Raw genomic sequence first — 21,689 nt, 5'->3', positions numbered from 1 at the left:
CATTGTGATTAAGTTGTGAAATTTTTTATATTGACTGACAAATACATAATGGAGTTCAGCAAATTTAAAGAATGAATGAATAAAATTTATGGTCCATATATACGCCATATATACAGTATGCTATGAGGAAATTTGACCCACACAGTGATGCTAAGGTCTACTTATATATCGAATTCTAACAGTCAAGGGCTCTACTCTGTGCACGCCAATATGTACATGGGACCTCGTTTTTTTGTTTTTTATCCCATATGAACGACAATGTCAATGTCAGGCCCTCCATCCTAGAGTACTGATAAGGGGTAACCAAGTCGGAAAATCTCATGGAACTTTCTCCGCTAACACCAACAGCGAACCCGAGAACTCCTGGCTTGCGAGACAGCATCTTAATAACCGAGCCACTGTGGTTCCCGCGAATTTCACGATGTTACTAAAATTACACAAAATCAAAGTGCCTTATCGAACATACAACCGAGTGATTACAGAAAACTCACCTTATTTGTATATCTTTGGTATTATTATCTGTAGATGTGGAGTTGGGTAAAGTTGATACAATCATAGCTTCACGTAATTTATTACCACGATTTAATAACACAGATAAAACATCTGATTCACCTTGATGTCCTGTATCTATAATTATACAACCATTTTAATTATTATAACATTACAATATGGCTTCCTTATGTCATATATTATACACAGACTATGTAAAACTGTTAAGGAGCCAAGCTCAAACCTACTTTATATGGAAATGAATGGGGTTTAAATTCTTATCAATGGCCATATGTACAATGCAAGTGGAGTTTCTGCCTACACTTCATTGAATTCCATCCAACATTGGTATTCAAACCCATCCAAACAAGGGCCATAACTCTAGAAGAAATAGACAGAAATTTGTTCATATTCAAGGTTTTTTGTGTCTCAATAGTGTAAAATGAAATGAAATGGGGATTAACACCTAACTGTTCGGCATAGACTGGGCTAATAAGATGGGCATATGCCATACTGTATGCTATGAGGTAAATTTTTCCCGGACAGCGGCATTATCGAATTCCAACAGCCAAGGGATCTTTTATGTGCACGACAATGTGTATACAGGACCTGTTTTTTTTTTAATCCCATCCAAACGACTATACACTGTTCCTTGTAGGGCCCTCTGTCCTTCCCCACCGATAAGGGGAAATCACATTGGAAAATCCAGATAACACAGGAATCGAACCCAAAACCTCCAGGTTAGCGAGCTAACGTCTACTCACTGAGCCAGCATGGCTTCCCCATTAATGTGAAAATTAGAGTGTTCACAAGACATTGTGACAAAGGATCAACCAACGTCTATATATGTCCACATTTCACATCGGTCTATATAGAACAAAAACTGAGAACATACCTCTGACGGAATTAAATCCTGAATCAACACTTTGTACAATGTGTTTAGATGGAGGAGAGAATGTAGAAGTTCTAGTTGTGACAACCTCTCCATTAGCTGTTATAGATACTGTACTACCACTAGATACAGCTGGCATGTCTTTTGTTTTAACCTCTGGTAGGTCATAGTTCAAGGTTTGGCGAAGGTCATCCGCATATCTTAATGATGAACTAGTTTCTCCTCTTCTAGAATCATTATTCTGTAAGTATAGAATGTTAGAACGGTATCAACTATACCAATTTTAAATCTCCAAACCAGATTCTATTAACATTCTATACATATTCCATGCTACTTTGTCTAAATGACACTCTGTATGATTTAAAGCAGACATGTTAAGACCAGTAGGTCAACCAATCCCCCCATTGATCCTTCTCCTTCAAACATACAAAATTTTAACTGAAACCATGCCACTTTAAAACATTTAGAACAAACAGAATGATATGTTACATGCAGAACTAAATGACACACTGTGTAATTAAAGCGATCTCCCCGACACCCGTACCACCACCAAAGTATCTGAGAACTTACAATATGTGAAGCTGGAGATATAAAGAGATCGTCATCAGGTTGTGGTGGCAGATGTGAGTATGGTTCGGGTAAAACACGATGGGGTAACGCTGATTCCTGGGTTGCGTAAGTTTCCATACTAATATCTGTTGTTGGTATTGATCCCATACTGTCATACGATTCTGTCAAATATACATAATACATGTATAATACGATTCTATAGACTATATAGCAATATAATATCATACAGTCATACAATTTTATAAACTATGTAACAATATAAAATCATACTGTCATACGATTTTATAAACTAAATATATATTGCAATATAATACCATATGATTTTATAAACTATGTACACATAGCAATATAATATCATACTGTCATATGATTTTATAAACTATGTACATGTAGCAATATAATATCATACTGTCATACGATTCTATAAAATATATACAAATCATTAAACAAGACATGTAATTCTATTGATAACAAGTAAATTCATATGTAGCAATGTTTAAACTCAGATTACTTTCTTCTATTTTGAGCATTTTATCCTGTTATCATGGAGACTAGAGTCACATCCACATCATTATCAGTTCCATCAGTTGTTATCCTGATAAATTGGAACCAGGTCCAGGTCTGAAAAATTCTGATGTTTCTTATTTCCTGGTTTAACGTCCATTCGACATGAACCAGGTCATTTCGGGACTAAAATATGGTTCAATTTTATTTCATTAATTCTCTTATGCGTAGGGATCTTTATTTGTGGGAGGAAACCGTTGGACCAGACGACCCTACTCCTTATCATGTACAAGCAGGAGAATCGAAACCACGCCAGCCGACTCAATTAAAGAACTTATGATACAATGCGTACCCACTAACCATTTGACTATTCCCCCCCCCCCCCCAAGTCACTCTAGTAGTTGTATTTTTGCTCTTACCACACATCTATTGTTCAATACTTCAACGTAAGCTAATCTCGGGGTTTTCTATAGTTTTGTCTCCTCAGAGTTTGTTTTCAATTATAAATCACCCAAAAAAATCGGAAAAACTTTGACAACTTTAATAGAAAGAAATATCAGACCTAATAGTTACATGTATTTCTTAAATTTTATAAAATGATTTGAATAAGGCTAGGAACTTACCCATTAATGGCTCTAACATTATTGATACTTTTAACTCTGCTATTTGATCATCATTTGGTGAGAAAACAGGATAAATACTGAAAACAGAACAAATAATAAATTATTATATAATAGAGTAGTGTTTCCCTTCCTGAGATCCATGGACCACTTACAAATGTAGTGGTCAGCAAAAACATTTAGGTGGTTAGTGAAGTCAATGGATGTGGGGAGGGGGGTCTGTGACAACCAGATACTGAATACAATTTAGTGTGAAACTATTGGTATACGGACAATGAATTTCAAAAGCTGACATGCAGACGTTACGGGCCTCAGAGATTTGTAACAATGTCCCAAGGGGTCCACCAGTTGGAAATCACTAAATTTTAAGTTTTCCAAAACTGAAATTAAACAAATGAACTCCAAAAACTTCTGGTATATATTCTTTGTAAAGACATTCTGTATGATGCTAAAGTATTCCTCAATTCTTTTCATGTAAAAGATAAGTAAAGAGTTCATTTTAACCAGATCGTAAATTACTTGGTACAGGTACTTGTATACATGTATTTGACAATACCATATCTAACACTGACAACTGACACTGAAGATAACTTGTACTGACCCATGTATCGATCTCAGATTTGATAACAATCCTATCTCAGATATTTCAGCTACTCCTACTGGTACGGCCATAGGACTGGTCAGCACCTCTAGTGTCATACATCCCATATCATTGAGGTATGATGTAAACTGCTTTAACCCTGATCTCACAGGATATCTGGCTGTTGTACAGTAATTACCTCGACCATTTTGAAAAACATCCACAGGCCTAAAAGATAGAATTGAATATCAGTAATTAAGCTACTTTCTCAGTCAAATTTTCAGATTCATCACTGAGTTTGACAGGTATAAGGTCCCTATAAATGGTGACAAAATAATTTGAAAAATAAGATTAGATAAGACATATATGTAAATTTACACAGTATTCAGTAATTCATTAGCTTCATATTCAAGTGCCAGAACTGATACAGCCCAAGCTTTATCCAGAATGAAAGCCAACCACAATTCAATAACTTGCTAATATGACCTAATGAATCTGAAAATTACATTTAAAACATAATAAATCCAATAACGTTGCAACTAATTTCCAAAAGCCGTGAATTTTAAGTTTTGGAAATGAAATGAAATGGGGTTTAACGTCCTACTGTTCTGCTCCGACTGAGCTAATGAAGACAGGCATACGCCATACAGTGTCCCATGAGGGAAAGTTTGCCCAGGTAGTGGCACTATGGCGCCTACTCTCATATCGAATTCCAACTGCCAAAGGGATCTTTTACGTGCATGGGACCTCGGTTTTTCATCCCATCTGAATGACTAGACAGTTGTCCTTGTCAGGCCCTTTGTCCTGCACCACTAACAAGGGGAAACCACGTCGGAAAATCCCGATGAACCTTCTCGGCCAATGCCAGAATCGAACACCCGACCTCCAGGCTAGCGAGCCAGCATCTTATCCACTTAGCCACCGTGGCTCCTGTTTAAGTTTTGAAATTTTCATGAAGGCCATAAACTTACTTAAATACAGCTCCTTCCCCTGACTCACCCCACCATTTTATACGGACTTGAGTAATTTCAGGGGGTTGGAGTATATTACGGTTCCAGATAACTTCTTCAACAGAAACTTTACAGAAACATCGAAGCTGGCCATCAACTTGTGGTGGCAGACTAGTATGAACTTTGACATCTTCAGCTGACCAAGACTCTCCTGAAATATTCATGTGTCATATATATATGTATGTATGTATGATGCAACTAAAGTTCACTGTGTTTTATGTGCAGACAATAAAAAATACAAAATTCATCACAGCAGTATTGGTGACAGACCAGCATCATATCTGAAGATGATACCGAAATCTTATGACTGTTTTGATAGGAATGGTTAATTCTTCAAGCCACTTTAAAGATGGTGACAGAGGAACCTTCAGGGCTTGTTACAGATCTTTGTTTGATTAACATTCTTGATAACGGTACAGTAAAAATTCAAAAGAATGACAATTATTTGTGAATAGTGCAAAAAAGAGAGATGACCATTTGAAATTACAAGAACAGCATAGATTAGCTACCAGAATGTGCCAAACACGCCAGCTGGGCTACCATCAGTAATTTTGATCGAGGAATCAACCCAATTGTTCACTGTACATGTACATTCTATACGACTAATCTGATGGTTATGGTTTCTTGTTATATAGATTCCACAGAATCAACAATAAGCTGCACTTATTGTTGCATATATTTTCTAATTCATTTGGTGCATACTTTATTTGCAGAATTCTTATGCTTATTATATGGTTATAGATCTATTCGAACAAGTTCGCCATCAATCAATCATATGCGATGTCACTTAGTCTAATTAGGCCTAATACTTATTATAGGTCTAGTCATAGCCTATTCAGATTGTTATTTTTGTTAATTCCATCATTTTGGGTAAACTTATATCTTTATTAAAGGAATTTTAAACAATAATATTGTTCAAATGTCTGTGTTGCAATATTTCATCGAAAATTCTATTAGGCTAGATCTAATAAAATCTGAATGTCATTTTATGGCCGAATGTCAATGGGGATTCAACATTGTAACATTGTTGACATGCACAAACATGGTTTTCGGCACTTTTCCAAATAGAGAGGGTACATACCACGCTTATTTGAGGTCTTGGCAACTTTTCCTTTTTTCTTGGGCATGTTTATAACAAATCCAACATTTTTACACTTTTAAATCAATTAAATTAAGTTTGTATTTTACACATTTCATTGAAAATACTGTGTTACCATCCAAACATTCGTCCAAACTTGTCCGCCATTTTCTGATGTCTCGTTTCATTGAGATTATTTAAAAAATGATAAATTCCGGATATTCTATATGAACATGTACGTTTTTGTTCAAATTACAGTGATTTATAATATACATTGAGCTTATTATGTTAAAAAAACAAATATTTGTTAGAAATTTATATTAATCACGTGACAATTCACCTGTCACGTGACAGGAACAAGATGTCTGCTTTTGAGAAAGATTTGTTGAAGAAAAAATTTGGTTTACCTTCTAAACCCCCTGTTGGGCCAAGGTAGTGATTTTATGCCCTAATTTTTTAACATTTTTGATATAGCATTGACCACAACGTAAAATGATAAAGCAACGCTTTACAGGGAGCCAACTGATAGAATAACACCCCGGTTTATTATTATTGTCTCGAAGACCTTCTTTTATTAAGTTCTAGGCCTAGTCCATTTCTTTTGTCTTGAGTTGAATCATTTGTTTGTGACAGTTCCAGTGTGCCATTCAGCACATATCATACAGATAGATACCTAGATGTATATTTTTGACAGATTTATATCCAATTTGAAAAGGTTTAATAAAGGAAGCGAATCAACTGAACTGTGATCTTAAAGTTAAAGGAGCTAAGTCTCTTCTATTAGTTCTAACTCAATATTTTCCATAATATTCGAAATTAAAAACACGAATTAGAATTCAATATTGATCAATTCCAATCAATATTAATGTTGTAATCTTGCCATGAAACTATAGGATCCAAATATCCAATATATACGACACAATTAACATTTTATAATCAGTACAAGAGTCGTGTACCCTATGGTTTTGGGTGCCATTTTGTAATGAACAAATATAAACATATCCTACAACACAATGAAGAAGTAATAAATTAAAAAACATGTAGAATGCACTAAGCTGGCGTAAACGACTGCTGTTCAGTTTGAACTGTTCACGTATTTCACCGAACATAATTGTTTCACCGAACATAATTGATTAGAAATTACAATATGTTTTTCAAAAATTGAATATAAATCACTTTACGCATGTTACATTAATCGATGTCCCAAGCCGTATTATATGGTGTACAGGTCTCTATTTTATCAGTACTGTGAAATAGCCATTTTTACTCCAAACAATAATAATCACAAACATACGTTGGAATGTCAAGCACATTACCAGAATTAAAAGTTTCCGGTCAAATTCAGCCAATCATGAGGTCGATTTTTGAAACGGAAGTAAGGGAGTGACATCCCTTTGTGAAAGTTAAAATAGCATTGACATATGACCATTTCCGTGAGAAATTTCCTCCCGTGCTGGAGATCGGGAGAAAGGTCGTAAATCTGTGAGTCTCACGGAAAAAACAGGTTAGTTGACACCTCTGCATTAATATGTGCTTTTAGAACCATTTTTGTCTATTTTAAGGTTTTAAAAAATAGAGCCATACACACTTTAAAGCTCAGTTGATCCTTAGGTATCTTCTTTGATTGGCATTTAGTAATTGAACATATTAACACAAGGTACAATTTTATGGATACAAAATTACTGAGTTTAATACTAAGCGACAATTTGACGAGGATACTCTCGTCTTTATCAAGCAAATGATAGAGACATATGTGAATAGTAGACAAATATATACAGAATATGCAGCAAAAATAACAATCAATTACAATTAGAACTTAACACCTTTGATTAAGGGGCCAATTACAACTAAACCAACACTGCAGAAACTCTTCAAGGCTTAAAAGACGAGACTATCCTCGTCGAAATGTTGCTTAGTATTAAACTCAGTAATTGTGTATCCATAAAATTGTACCTTGTGTTGATCCTTAGATAAATTGATACATCACAGACTTTGTAGATCTTTGCCATTCAGTAAAAATATAAGTGTCATGATTACTTTAAACCAGTTTGGCCCAATTATTGGGGATGTTCGAATTTAGCAAATTTGCCAATCCATTGCTGAGATAGAGATATTTTAAGATAAAAGACATGTTATAGCCAGCCTACATGTATAGCAGACACTAGTAGTAGTATATATATATAGTAATGCAATAGCTCATCATCTCTTGTATATTTTACTTTGAATATAATGTTATATAAAATTAATCACATTTAATTTCTTTGTAAAAGTTCTAAGGCTTCTAATTTAAATGTGATTAATTAAAAGTTCTCGCACAAATCTTTTTTTTGTAGATATGTGTCATGTCAATCCCAATGAGTGATGTGATGTGAGTAGACAAGATTTGTTCCATAATCAAACACGATAAACATGGAAAACACATCACTTAGTTTTTTGTATAACAAAATGATCCTGTAAACATATTTTATTTATTTTGCTTCTTATTGTGAACAATATTCAAATGGGAACACATCAATAACAACACATTTGTACACTTATGGATGTTTAATCTGTAATCAACGGTACAAAGTCAGAGGGGTCAAAACCAAAAGTACGACACAGATATCAGTAGCACGTGCGTCCTCCACGGGCTCTTATGCATGCTGTGCAGCGACGTCGCATGGAATTTATCAATGTTTAAAAGAAGGCCTGGGGCAAATTGTTGGACAAGAGCAGCTTCTAAAGCAGCAATGGTGTGCATCTGTGGGCTCTGATACAGACGGCGTCCAACCCAGACATGTTCTATCGGTGCCATGTCCGGAGACATGGCTGGCCAGTCCAAGACATTGATGTTGTTAGCAGCCAGGTAGTCCATACTAAAACGGGCGGTATGCGGACGTGCATTATCCTGTTGGAAGTGCTGAAGGTGTGGGTGCGCTTGAAACATCGGAACAACAATTGGTTGCAAGACATCATCACGGTAGGCTACAGCATTAACGCGACCCCTGCAAATGTGTAGGGCGGTCCGGTGATGAAATGTGAAGCCTCCCCACATCATTACATTTCCCCCACCCCATCGATTTGTTTCGAAGACGCAGCGGTCTGCAAGACGTTCCCTAAGACATCTCCACACATGTTGACGGCCATCAGAGTGATAAAGATGAAAGCGACTCTCATCACTGAAGAGCACACTTTGCCAGTCTACTTATGTCCATGTCTGGTGTCCTTGAGCCCATATCAAACGCCGCTGACGGTGATGATCCCTGAGGATAGCTCCAACATAAGGTCGTCGTGCACGGAGTCCTACTTCTCTTAGACAACGTCTTACGGTGTTGGCACACACTGGTCCTTGTCTTCCGACGACTGCTGCACCTGTTCGAGTTGCTGGGCGGAATCTGTCACGCAGATGAGTGACCTGGATGTAGCGGCCTTGAGCCTGGGTTGTAACGCGTTGTGGACCAGGACGTTGACGGTCACGTGTTGATCCAGTAACTCGAACACGTTCCACCAACCTCACAATAGTGGACTGATGACAATTGAAGTGTCTGGCAGTAGCACGTGTAGACATGCCAGCCCTGGACATTCCCATGGCTTCATTCCGTTGATTTTCAGTAAGTCTCAGCATCTCTAGCTCGATTCCTTCACATGTCCAACAACAAATTACGACAGATTGACGTTTCACAGTTCATGTACTGCACATTAAGTTGAAAACATGCTTTTAAAGGGCCCACACACAATGCTGCACATGAATATTGGGTTTTTCATGTGCATCTCCTGCAATTTTTTTTGTGCACACAGGCCGATATTTTTTGGGTTTGGGAGCATTGTGTGAAACAATAGTTCATAGTATTGCATAATATTATACATACAACACCACCTAGTAATAAAATATTTGGGAAAAAAAGTGATGCGTTTTCCATGGCGCTCAGTATATATTATGTACATTGCGATTTTATATACCACATGATATTTGATTGTCACTATTTGTATGATTAAAAGAATTGAATTACAGGTCCTCTTCTGAATCTTATCTTGATGATGGCAAATATTGAATTAATATTTAACTCTTTTTCCTTTCAGTGCAAATCAAAGTAGGAGAACTCAGATAAAGAAAAGAGATTATACACCTGTTTATTGGGATAAATATTTTGAATCTAAGCATGATGTTAAAACAGATAAAAATGATGTATCCTTTTATCAAAATTCTTAACTGTTCTATCCAGGTGTGAACTTGAAGCCGGTACATGAATTAAATTGAAAATTTTCGGCAGGTGTACCTATTTATCGTTATATTTTGTGGTAATCATATATATATATCAGCCAATTCAGAATACATTCGACATAACAAATTACCAAGAATTTTATTTGTTGAAGTCTGGTTATGTTGAAGGGAATTAGAGCTTATAATTACCCTATTTCCTACCAGGACCTCTTTTGACCCAATTGTGACAGGTTCGTTTCAAAATGGATTGCGAACCCTGGTCCTGCTGACAAGTTTACCTATCCATTAGTTTCAATGAATTTACCAATGAGCATACAATACACCTTGCAGTATGCCTTGAAAGTCACATTTAGTTAGGGCAAACCAATCTGATATTTTAATTTTTAAAATTATATTTTTTACCCCCAAAGAAATTTGAAGCAAAATTTTAATAGGTGATTTCAGAGAACTGAAATTAAAAGTGGTGTGGCCTTATATTTGGAGAATAACCTTTGTGATGAGAAATCAAATTGTGCCTTGCCCTGTTGCCAAAGTATTTCTTTGTTTACAGAATTTCTTTTGTGGAATTTATATGTGTAAATGCACATTTGTATATTCCTAAATATATGGTAGATATTTAGAGTTTATGAATGTGGTACGACAGGACCCGTTCTTGTGTTTCTACATGGTGGAGGATTTTCAGGATTATCATGGGCACTTTTATCAGTAAGTAATCATTCTGTTTTAGAGATGAATAGATTGTATTCCTTCCTTACACAAAGAAGGCCTACATTTGAAAAAGGCACAGCTTATGAAGCAGTTGAATCATGTGTTATGGTGAGACTATAATGTCTCAAAATCTGAAACAAACTTTATCGTCAAGTAAGCCAGGAAATAAGTCACCGGTCACTGACAATGTCCTAAGCAAATACTGGCTTTGACATGTACAATTGATCTGGTGCCTGTCATATTATTCATTACAGATTTGTCTTCTTTCTTTGTTTTTATTAATCTTTTTAATATAAATGTTATTGTTTGGATTTATAGATATTTGTTCTATGTTGTAATCTTGTAGGGTAGGCTTACTCTTCCAAGAGCATTTTGACACCATGTGTCACTGTACTGAACTGTACTCATCTGTAAAAGAGATGATAAAATATTGCATATTCATGTAGTTGGCTGTCATCTTGAAATTTGGTTTATTCCTGTACTTGGTTGGGTGTATTTGGTCGTTGTGATGGACGAAGAACTATGTCCCTTATTTGACTGACATTCTGTCTTCACATACCTCTATGTGTTACTGTCTATTGTACATTTGAATTTTTATTTAAAAAAACTGAACTGATGTTATATATCTGTAGTATCTGATCTGATGTTATATATTTGCAGTCAGTATTATCTGATCTGATGTTATAAATTTATAGTCAGTAAATCTGAACTGATGTTATATATTCATAATCAGTAGTATCTGACCTGATGTTATATTTATTTGTAGTCAGTAGTATCTGATCTGATGTTATATATTTTAGTCGGTAGTATCTGATCTGGTTACCTGTAGATGTGCCGCTATAGATTTACGTGGTCATGGTAAGTTCTCAACTTTTAATAATCAAACATCAAATATGTTGTGGTCCTATTCCTACAGTTGGCCGCTCTCCATTGTCTGTTACAATTTTTAATCAGCATGGTAATTTCGAAAATAAGAAATTTAGACACATTACCCCAAATGCGATTTAATGATTATAAAAAAAAAAAATTACTTTCAACGGTATAAAAAAATTATAATTAACGTTTCTTCTTCTTTTTGAACAGGTGACAGTTCGACATCCAATGACAGTGACTTAAGTGCAGATACAATGGCTAAGTAAGAATTAAATTGCTTGAAAATTACAAGAGAATCGTTGTAGAAACCAATGAAATTCAATAATTGTCTTCTCGTGATGATGTTAATGTGTTCAATGACTAAATGTTGTTTCAACATTAAATTCACAAGCAATCAGAATTATATTATGCAGATAAAGAAAAAAGTAAATATTTTAACAGATACATGTTGTTATCTTACAGTGATGTTGGTGATGTTGTTAAAAGTTTATATGGTGAAGATCTTCCTCCAATCATTTTAATAGGTCACAGGTCAGTCAAATATACCAACTTTATTTTTAATTAGAACTCTTTGTAAATGGAGAATAACAAACAGCAGCCCTTTCTATTATACTTTTTGGTGTCAGCCATCTTGAATGATGTCACAAGAAAGTTCCTCAGGATTTTCCAGCCTAGTTTTTCCTTGTCAGTGCAGGATGGTACAGGATGGTGGGCCTAGCAAGGAAAAGTGTTTTGTTGTTCAGATAGTAGAGATCCTATGTTTACCATTGGCAGCACATTAAAAACCTCTTAACAATTTGAAATCCAAATTATAGTAGGTCTGATTATTACAGTCCTGGCAAAATATCCTTCATAGCATACTGCATGGGTTCATTTGCCTTGGTACATAAAAGTAAGACATTAAACCTCATGTCTTTCATTTCATTTCGGATATTGTATTTTAGATATGTTTTATATTAAACACTATATGGGAGCATCTATAGCTGTTTGACATTGTATATGATGTATGTTTTTTTATTAAACACTATGGCAGGATCTATAGCTGTTTGATATACCGTATGTTTTATATTAAACAGTATGGCAGGATCTATAGCTGTTTGATATTGTATATGATGTACCGTATGTTTTTTATTAAACACTATGGCAGGATCTATAGCTGTTTGATATTGTATATGATGTACCGTATGTTTTTTATTAAACACTATATGGAAGGTCTATAGCTGTTGGATATTGTATTTAATGTATGTTTTTTATTAAACACTATGGCAGGATCTATAGCTGTTTGATATTGTATATGATGTACCGTATGTTTTTTATTAAACACTATATGGAAGGATCTATAGCTGTTGGATATTGTATATAATAATGTATGTTTTATATTAAACACTATGGAAGGATCTATAGCTGTTTGATATTGTATTTTATATATGTTTTATATTAAACACTATGGGAGCATCTATAGCTGTTTGATATTGTATATGATGTATGTTTATATATTAAACACTATGGCAGGATATATAGCTGTTTAATATTGTATTTAATGTATGTTTTATATTAAACAGTATGGGAGGATCTATAGCTGTAAATGTAGCTGATAAACATCTAATCCCATCTTTAATTGGTTTATGTGTTATAGACGTTGTTGAAGGTTTGTTCCATTCTGCGTTTCTTATTTGTTTTGAAATTTCAATGTCATAGCGAGGGCACAGTTCTGCCATTCACAAAAACGGATGCAGTTTGAACAGAACCGTGATGGATCGAACGTTTCAGCTATGATGATTGAACAAGATATTATCATATTCCATTGGTGTACGTATTTTTGTGTTTGCTTGACACCATTTTGGATTGTAAAAATTATATTCTGTAACACTGCATTGAACATCCTTTCAGTTTTCACTGTTATAGGGGGGCACGGTTATAAAAATATGTCACTTTGCTCATTGTACATTAAAAATACCTTGATGGAATTAATTGGTTACCAAAATTATTGCATGAAATAATTGTGACTAAATGCTCATGGATAATGTTTAATTATAATTATATTTTTAGGTTCAGCAATGGATGCTTTTGGATAATGTTAAATTATATTTTCAGGTTCAGCAATGGATGCTTTATCGGGCATGCAGAGTTTTTTACGTGGTCGACCAAAAATGTTTCAATCATTAGACAATGTTATTGAATGGGCGTAAGTAAATAGAATAATTTTATATAATTGTCTTTGTTAATGTTAGCTGAGTAAGCCATACTGACTCAGTGTGTATATAACTAGCAGTAGCTCACTAACCATGAGTTTCCAGAAGCAATCACTCCTTTTGTCAGAAAGGTTCCTCTGGATGTTTTAGTCTGGTTTCCAAGTGTTACAATGTCTAGTAGTTTGGATGGGACGAAAAACCAAGGTACACCTGTATACTTATTGGCATAAATACAAAAAAGTTTGTGATAGTTGGAGTTTGATGAAGAGTGGGCCGAAATGCTGCTGTCCAGTGTCAAAGTTTCCCAGCATAGCACACAGCATGAGCTCGGTTGCTGCAGACAGAAGGGTGAGCTCTGTTATTAACGACTTAGAATGGTAAAGATAATTTAGCAAATAGTTGCTGCATTGTATTTAACCATTTACAGTGTGATAGACAAGCGATTAATGAAGATTTTGCTATGTTTTTAATTTCCTAGAGTAAGAAGCGGACAGATCCGTAATGTTGATTCTGCCAGAGTATCAATGGTGGGACAGGTTAAAAGGTGAGAAAAATATTAAATAATTCATGAGAAAAATGATATGATCTCCATCTGTTGTCTGTGTGTACTTAAATTGAAAATGTTTTGAATTTCAGAATTCAAAGCAATTATTAAGGCCTTTAAACAACCTGAATTTTAGGTTGTTCAAAAAAACATAAATTCTTCGTAATATCCTCACTTTCCTTCAGTGGTTCTGTAAAATTTGTATATAACCGGCATGGGATATACTGTCTTGTTGAATATACACTCTAACAGGGAGCTACTGTGGCTCTGGTTCGATACTGGTGTTTCCAGTCGCATTTCCCCTTTTTTGTGGTGCAAGGTTTTTATGTTGGAAATCAAAATAAGAGTAAACTGTTGCAAATATGTCTTGACAAACAGTTCCACTTATTGCCGTATAGATTGTAAATTTAACACTAAATTATTATTTTATTAGGGTAGACAATGATGAAACCGCCTCGGCAGAATTAGAACATGAACATGAACATGATCATGATCTTCAGACGCCATCATTACCTACAGATACCATAGAAGAAGAGCCAGATGAGATAGCTACACCCAGCAGCCAATCAACTTCCTCTAAGGGAAACAACCCAGATTTTAAAATACCTACTTCATCAGTAAGTTGGTCATTTTTCCTTCTTGTTGGCTTCAAAAACAGAATCGGTCCGACAATTTTTTTTAACACTATGAGGAAACTTGAGAGTCAATCCGGACGTCCCAAATTGACAGAATTGCAATTGAGTGGTGCAGAATTGAGTCCTGTCACAGTTCAGTCAGTCCCGATAACAGTAGTGGTGTGAGTAGAATCGTGATGTAACTAAACACAACAAATATGTTTCAGCTATCATGGTTACATGAGATATTTTTTTATGCATGTGTTGTAGCACAAAATCCCCATTTTCACAATTTTGGGATTGGGGAAATTCAATTCCGTGACGTTCAATATATACAGCTTTCACTTTAAAATTTAAAAGCAATTGTTTTCAAATTTTAGATTTCAAAACCATATGGCCCCTGTACAAAAAATTCTAGGGCTCATTGATGGTGTTAGTCTAGGCTGCACAAATAAGTAACTCATTTCATGATGTTATCCTCTGATTATAATGTTATTTCCAGAATTGTAAAAATCAGTACACATGGAGAATAGATTTAGCTAATACAGATATGTATTGGAAAGGTATGGCAATTTGATTCATGGTCAACAGCAAGGGTTCTCTTCTAAAATTATGATTTTATTATTCAAATGTTCCAAGTCATGCTATTCGAATATACAATTCAACTAAAATGATATATTTTTGGACTGTTTTTATGCATTTTAAGATTTCTAGATAATGTAAATCTATCAAAATTCTATCTTTGATCTTTTTGTTTATTTTTAACATTAGTGAATATTATTAAATAAATATTAGTCATATTTCATCCGAGACAAAAAACAGATAAAATTCCATTAATTTTAACTGACATTGTATATCAGATACTAACCATGTGAATCTTGTCTATTTTTAGATTGGTTTCAAGGTCTGTCACAGAAATTTTTATCGTGTGAAGTACCAAAGATGTTAATATTAGCAGGTAATATATTGGCAAAGTTGATAAGAATCATAATCGTATATATTCATCCCCACAAGTACAATACTTATAAAAAAAATCATTTAAGATTCTCTCTGACTGGTTGATTCAGTAAAATCCACCTTAATTAGATGACATACATGTATCTATTTGTACCTAAAAAAAAAAGAAAAACAATTTCTTGTCCATGATAATCCTTTTTACAACCTTAAATGTAATTGATGGGAATTTGGGTAAAGCAGCAATGAATTTAAGATTGTGTCAAAATTCAGAAGTAGAAGCAATGCAATGCATGAATTTCATTTAACTTAAAATTGGTTTAAACAATTTTTATTTGCAATGTTTACAGTTTTTATAGCTGAATTACAGTATGAGATAGGATACAAAAACAAGCATAAAGATGCTTATAAATATTGCTTCAATTACAGGTGTAGATAGATTAGATAAAGATTTAACTATAGGTCAGATGCAAGGTATAGTACACTGTATATAATTTGTGGTTTATAATTGAGGAAGTCTAGAGTTGGCAGCAGAACTCAGGTGAAAAGGCAGCTATATCCATTTTCCACTGCATGCCATTTCTTTGGTGGGGGGATGGGATGAATCTAGAAATTTGTAATTTTGATTATTGATTCTTTATGTCACAAAGGGAAAAGATGCAATTTACTTATTATTTATATTAATTCTTTTTATACTCCTATTACCATGCCCAAGCATCCTCTGTCTCTGTTAAAATCAAGGGTCACCCATTATTATCCAGGGTCTTCAATAAAAATTCATGACCTCAACCCCTACTCTGAAATCGATAGTTTTAAAATGTATTATTATTACAGGTACATTTTTTATAGCGCATATACTTTCATGACTTAGTATTGTATGATTATTTTCAGGTAAATTCCAGATGCAAGTTTTACCACAATGTGGTCATGCTGTACATGAAGATAACCCTGATAAGGTGAGTAAACTTAATATTGAATCCTTTGCAAACAACAATATTATGAAAGTTGAATAGCTAAAATGAATATCAGTTCAAAAATGGTTCAATTCTAAATAATATTTACATAAATACAGTGGATTTAAAAATTCACAAAATATGATGTATTGAAAATTTTACAACTTTACTTCTGCCATTCTCTGCAGATGATATAAACAAGTGTCGAGTTAAATCTTTTGATGGGCCTTTTTGTTATCCAACTGAATCTTAGCTGGGATATTATATACCAAGTTTAAAGATACATTCCCATGTACAAACTAAGTGATTTGATGATGTATTTGGACTAAAAACATATTCAAACTAATTAATCTATCAAAATTTTGCTTCAGATCCTTCTCAAAACACTTTTTTTGCAAGGGAATACCCCTACTATAAGAAATCTATTATAAGAAGTCATGTTTGTGTCACGTGACTTAGCTGACATATTACCTAGCAACAGGTGCGAAGCCAGAGGAGAATTCATTGCATACACAAGACGATATTGTCTTTAATCACTATCCATAAATCATAAATATCGAAGCCTAATTAAATTATCAGATTACCCACTGCCCACTTCTTCTTCCCTGGTTTTTATCTTAGAATGTGTTGTAGGTTTAGCTTTTATCAAGTTTATCAACATATACATCAAGCGCTCAATCTCCGCGTGCTACCTTCGACGTGATGCGAGCAGACATTCCTAATCGTCGGGCTGCCGATTAGGAAACCCTTACATTTTTGTCCTGTATGCGCTCCATGGTTGATTTTAAGGGAATCCAGTATTTTTCTAGTAAAATTGGATATTTCTACTTCCCATATATACCAAAATCATCATACTTTTATTGGAAATAACCGCCCGATAAATACTTTTCTGGGAAAGTATCTCTAAATATTCAATTTGACTAATTTGAGTACATATTTTTCCAACATGGTTACAAATGATCTTAGTCACAGACGCAAAAAAATATCAACAATTTTAGCATAATTCGACTTAGACTTATTAAACTTCTTAAATGACACTAAAACTGAAAGTTAAAATATCTGAGCGATAGCTACGCAAATTTATCTCAAACTTTGCAAACAATAATATTTGCAGATCCCTGGTTGCAACTGTATAGTGAAATCACATCAAATGGCTGAAGAATTTTTACTAACCAGTGAGGATAGTAGAAACTAATAATTCCTCTTTAAAGAAATTTTTAAATGGAAAAATGTTTTTTATTTCTAGGTAGCTGAAGTATTAGCCACATTTATGATTCGTCAAAAAGTTGCCGAACCAACTGCTAATTTCCAGCCGTAGGTATTTTGATGTTACTATTTTGAGAAATTGTCCGGTTTAAAGTACTTGAGAACTGTTGAATAATTCAGGTATACTCCACAGATACTGTATTAGAGGAATCTTTTTATTTTTATTGGGAGCCATGTTGGCTCAATGGGTATAAGAAGTAGGCTCACTAACCAGGAGGTTTCGTGTTTGATCCCTGCGTTTGCCGAGAAAGTTCATCAGGATTTTCCGGGGGGTGGTTCCTCCATGTCAGTGGTGCAGGACCGAAGACCTGGCAAGGGGCAATGTATAGTTGTGGCAGTTGGAATTCGATATAAGAGTAGCTGTTAACCCTTATTTACTACTACTAGAAAAATTGGACATTAAGCCCCATTCTATTTGTTTACTTTTCTCTTTAACTTTCTGAGGAGTAGCAGTGGCTCAGTAAGAAAGGCGTTGACTTGCTAACCTGGAGGTGTCGTGTTCTATCCTGGTTTGGCCAAGAAAGTTTATTGAGATTCGCCCTTGTCAGTAGTGCAGGACACAGGGCCTTGCAAGGGACAACATATAGTCATCTGGATGGAACGAAAAACTGAGGTCCCATGTACACATTGGCATGCACGTAAAAGAAACTTGGCAGTATGAATTGGATTTTAAAATAGGTCGTATTGTCATTGTCTGGGCAAATTTTCCCTCATAGCACACTGTATAGCGTGTGCCCGTCTTCATTAGCCCAGTCAGAGCAGAATAGTAGATTATTAAACCCCATTTCATTATTTTAACTTTCTATTTGATTTTCAGAATGTTTCCTGCCTGTTAAGAAGAAAAACAAAAATAATCAGAATATCCGGCCTATGATAATCAATTGAAAACATCGTCATCGTAGAGAAAGTTTTTTTTCATTTTTAACTGCTGTTAAAAGGAGATCTTGAAGTTGATTAGTTGATGTATAAGCATACATCAAGAAATGAATGTAAACGTTTTATGTGTTTATCAAATTAATAGAATCACATTTATAAATTATGGACGTTTAAATTATAGACTGTAGAAATGGTCATTATTTTGTTTATGTAGTTAGTACAGTATGAAATATGACTACCCAGGCTTTAGCTATATAGATTATTATGTTATTGTGTTTTGATCGTCTTTTGACGGATTTAAAATGCTGTTAAAACTGTCATAATGTGAAAGTGAAACTATAAAAGGAATATCAGTCCAAAAATTGTAAAATTTAATTCGGTATTTACAAATATATGATAAGTGAAAATTTCCCGAAATTCAGCATCTTCTGTGGACGATATTAAGAAGACAGCACCACCTATAAGTATTGGTTAAAATCTTTGGATGGGCCCCCTTTCTAATCCAATTTAATCCAAGCCAGAAAATGATTGTTAATTAAATGATATTTGAATAGATTTTAGCATGGCTTTTTGGGTGGGGGGTCCCTTCTGCCATGGAACAATTAGATGACCTATGTTCAAATGAAGGTAATGAAAATAAAATACCTCAATTTAATTTAAGCTAGAATGTAGAAATATTGCTGGTATTTTGGTCTGACAATGAAGTCGGCTGATCCTAATCTGTCATGGAACAATTAGATGACCTATGTTCAAATGAAGGTAATGAAAATAAAATACCTCAATTTAATTTAAGCTAGAATGTAGAAATATTGCTGGTATTTTGGTCTGACAATGAAGTCGGCTGATCCTAATCTGTCATCTTTGATAACTAAAGGGAGATAATCTCATTTACCATGGTTCTTTGGGACTCGGCAAAACTGGAACCCCTGCCATAAAATCCTGATTGCTCTTACAATTATCTGTTGATAAAGTCAGATACATCACAGTCAGATGGCCAGAGATCATCTAGATTCTACCGATTCCATATGAACCGTGGATCTGAACAAATATTGTCATGAATGTATTTTTCGAGAACAAGCTTTGTTGTAAGAAACAAATAAATGTAAATTGTACATAATAAATAATTTTATGTCAAGACTACTTTTCAGAAGGCATTTTTTCTAGAGGGGAGTTGGGCCACTGAGTCACGGTTTCGATCCCAAGTCTGTACAAGAGAAGGATTAGGGTTCCCTGCCGAACATCGTAGGTTTTCTCCGGCTCATCGGATTTCCTCCAATTGCTAAAGATGTCTATGTACAAGACCTAAACATTTCTTGGTACTCTAAAATAGTCAGAACTGTGGGTGGGACTTAAAGGTCACTAGTACCCCCGTATTTATATGAAAATGGGGTTTTGACTAAGAACAAACTTCAAGTGTAAAATTTAATAAATTTGCAAGCACAAGTGAAAGAGTTTTTTTTATTGATAACCTGTTGCAAATTAAATTAAAGATACATTATGGGAGATTCGATAACGAGTTAACAGTTCTCACTATAATAGTTAAAAACTAGATAATGTAAAGGCAATTTGCTGAAAATTTCATTCAAATTGATCCACTATTAACCGAGAACTAAGCGAATGATATTTCTGGCTAGCCTTAATCATCATTACTAAAGTCAGTACGATAAACAGCATAGTCTCGATCATCCATTTAATCGTGTAGAAAAGTTATGCAATAAATCGGCTCATAATCCAGTAAAGATTGCAGGCTAGCGATGCCATCTACAGTTGATTATGATCTGGATAGGTTAATTAATGTCTAATTAATAATTTAGATAATATTTCAGGCCTAAAGAAAGACCTGCAATAGACAGATTTAGCTCTTGCATAATGTATGTTTAAAGCTGAACTCCAGTTACAAAAATACCGAAATAATTAAATAAAAAAAATTAACGCCCCCAAGCCGCCATATTGTTTCCAATCTGTGAAATAAATATGGCAGACATGGAGGCTTATGACCTGTATAGGTTAGCTGATCTCACTTCCAGTTTGTTTTTTGTCAGCCAGCTGTACACATCCGGTGTTATTCTCTACACACGCTTCACTTATTGCTCTATAGTTTGTGTAGGTGATTTGTTTTGGTTGAAAATTTCAGGTTGGGGTAAGCCATCTTTTTGCATCTTTTGTTTTAGAGTAAAGCGTAGGCTATATAGTAGTAGACGCAGTTCATATAATTATTTACAGGCTTACCTGATCAGACATTTTGCAATCTTCAATAGATCAATCAGTGAAGCGTGTGTAGAGAGTATGGCGGCTTGGGGGCGTTAACTTTTTTTTATTTAATTATTTTGGTATTTTTGTAACCAGAGTTCAGCTTTAATATGAACTTTTAGACAAGTTACATTATGGGTATGCTCGACTCTCGAAATGATGAAATTGTAATCAAGCGACATGAAATCAAGCTACCACCCTTTTTTATTAACAAATCTCAATTACAATGTACCATAACAAATTAAAATATTATTCAGTGGTTCAATAGAAGAATCTTTTCTTTTAACTTCCCCCTATAGTATTAAGTGAGCTTGCTCTGTCCCTCCAGTAAAGAAATTCTTCACATAAGCAAATCTAAATTCCCACCATCTATACTACCTATATATGAAGCAGTAAAAAAATATAAATTGATTACCAGTCCAGACAAAAGGAAATGCATAAGCACTTTGGGTTGTTGACCTGATGGCCTTAAAGAGGAAGAAAGCACAGATAGAGCCACTCATCTGAATAAATGG

At 34.6% G+C, this 21,689-nt stretch overlaps 2 protein-coding genes across 4 annotated transcripts in view; one reads left to right on the top strand and one right to left on the bottom strand.

Annotated features, from left to right (window-relative positions):
- Window positions 1-5,897, bottom strand: part of LOC126829770 (C2 domain-containing protein 3) — a 38,817-nt gene extending 32,920 nt beyond the window's left edge. The window contains exons 1-7 of the mRNA XM_056102948.1: window positions 5,747-5,897; window positions 4,627-4,816; window positions 3,677-3,883; window positions 3,079-3,155; window positions 1,952-2,112; window positions 1,385-1,622; window positions 492-627 (exon numbers count right to left, since the gene is read on the bottom strand). Coding sequence (XP_055958923.1) covers window positions 492-627; window positions 1,385-1,622; window positions 1,952-2,112; window positions 3,079-3,155; window positions 3,677-3,883; window positions 4,627-4,816; window positions 5,747-5,792 — 1,055 coding nt within the window. The 5' untranslated portion in view covers window positions 5,793-5,897. The remainder of the gene's footprint in view (window positions 1-491; window positions 628-1,384; window positions 1,623-1,951; window positions 2,113-3,078; window positions 3,156-3,676; window positions 3,884-4,626; window positions 4,817-5,746) is intronic.
- A 192-nt stretch (window positions 5,898-6,089) lies between these two features.
- Window positions 6,090-20,431, top strand: LOC126830319 (protein phosphatase methylesterase 1). Of its 3 annotated transcripts, none has more exons than XR_007683796.2 (16): window positions 6,090-6,175; window positions 9,803-9,908; window positions 10,557-10,649; window positions 11,453-11,510; window positions 11,736-11,787; window positions 11,988-12,056; window positions 13,088-13,173; window positions 13,620-13,710; window positions 14,196-14,261; window positions 14,695-14,878; window positions 15,378-15,438; window positions 15,768-15,833; window positions 16,259-16,303; window positions 16,721-16,785; window positions 18,029-18,168; window positions 18,866-20,431. XR_007683796.2 is itself a non-coding variant. In XM_050560691.2 (16 exons), exons 1-16 carry the CDS (start codon window positions 6,105-6,107, stop codon window positions 18,882-18,884), a joined length of 1,200 nt encoding a protein of 399 aa, XP_050416648.1. In that variant the 5' UTR covers window positions 6,090-6,104; the 3' UTR covers window positions 18,885-20,431. The 3 variants fall into 3 exon arrangements, 2 of the variants coding, with proteins under 2 accessions (XP_050416648.1, XP_050416649.1); XM_050560691.2 differs by having other exon boundaries at window positions 18,029-18,096; XM_050560692.2 differs by having other exon boundaries at window positions 18,029-18,100.
- Window positions 20,432-21,689: the final 1,258 nt, after the last annotated feature.

This window comes from Patella vulgata, chromosome 8 (genome assembly GCF_932274485.2).
Source record: "Patella vulgata chromosome 8, xgPatVulg1.2, whole genome shotgun sequence".
NCBI lineage: Eukaryota > Metazoa > Mollusca > Gastropoda > Patellidae > Patella > Patella vulgata.
Note: the sequence above shows the minus strand (reverse complement) of the source record. Positions and strands in the feature narration are given on the sequence as shown.

Excerpts from the sequence above, each read along its gene's own strand:
- LOC126830319 (XM_050560691.2), top strand. The coding sequence starts at position 6,105 with ATGTCTGCTTTTGAGAAAGATTTGTTGAAGAAAAAATTTGGTTTACCT. Across the intron at positions 11,511-11,735 it reads TATAGATTTACGTGGTCATG|GTGACAGTTCGACATCCAAT; the intron begins GTAAGTTCTCAA and ends CTTTTTGAACAG. Across the intron at positions 14,262-14,694 it reads ATGGTGGGACAGGTTAAAAG|GGTAGACAATGATGAAACCG; the intron begins GTGAGAAAAATA and ends TTATTTTATTAG.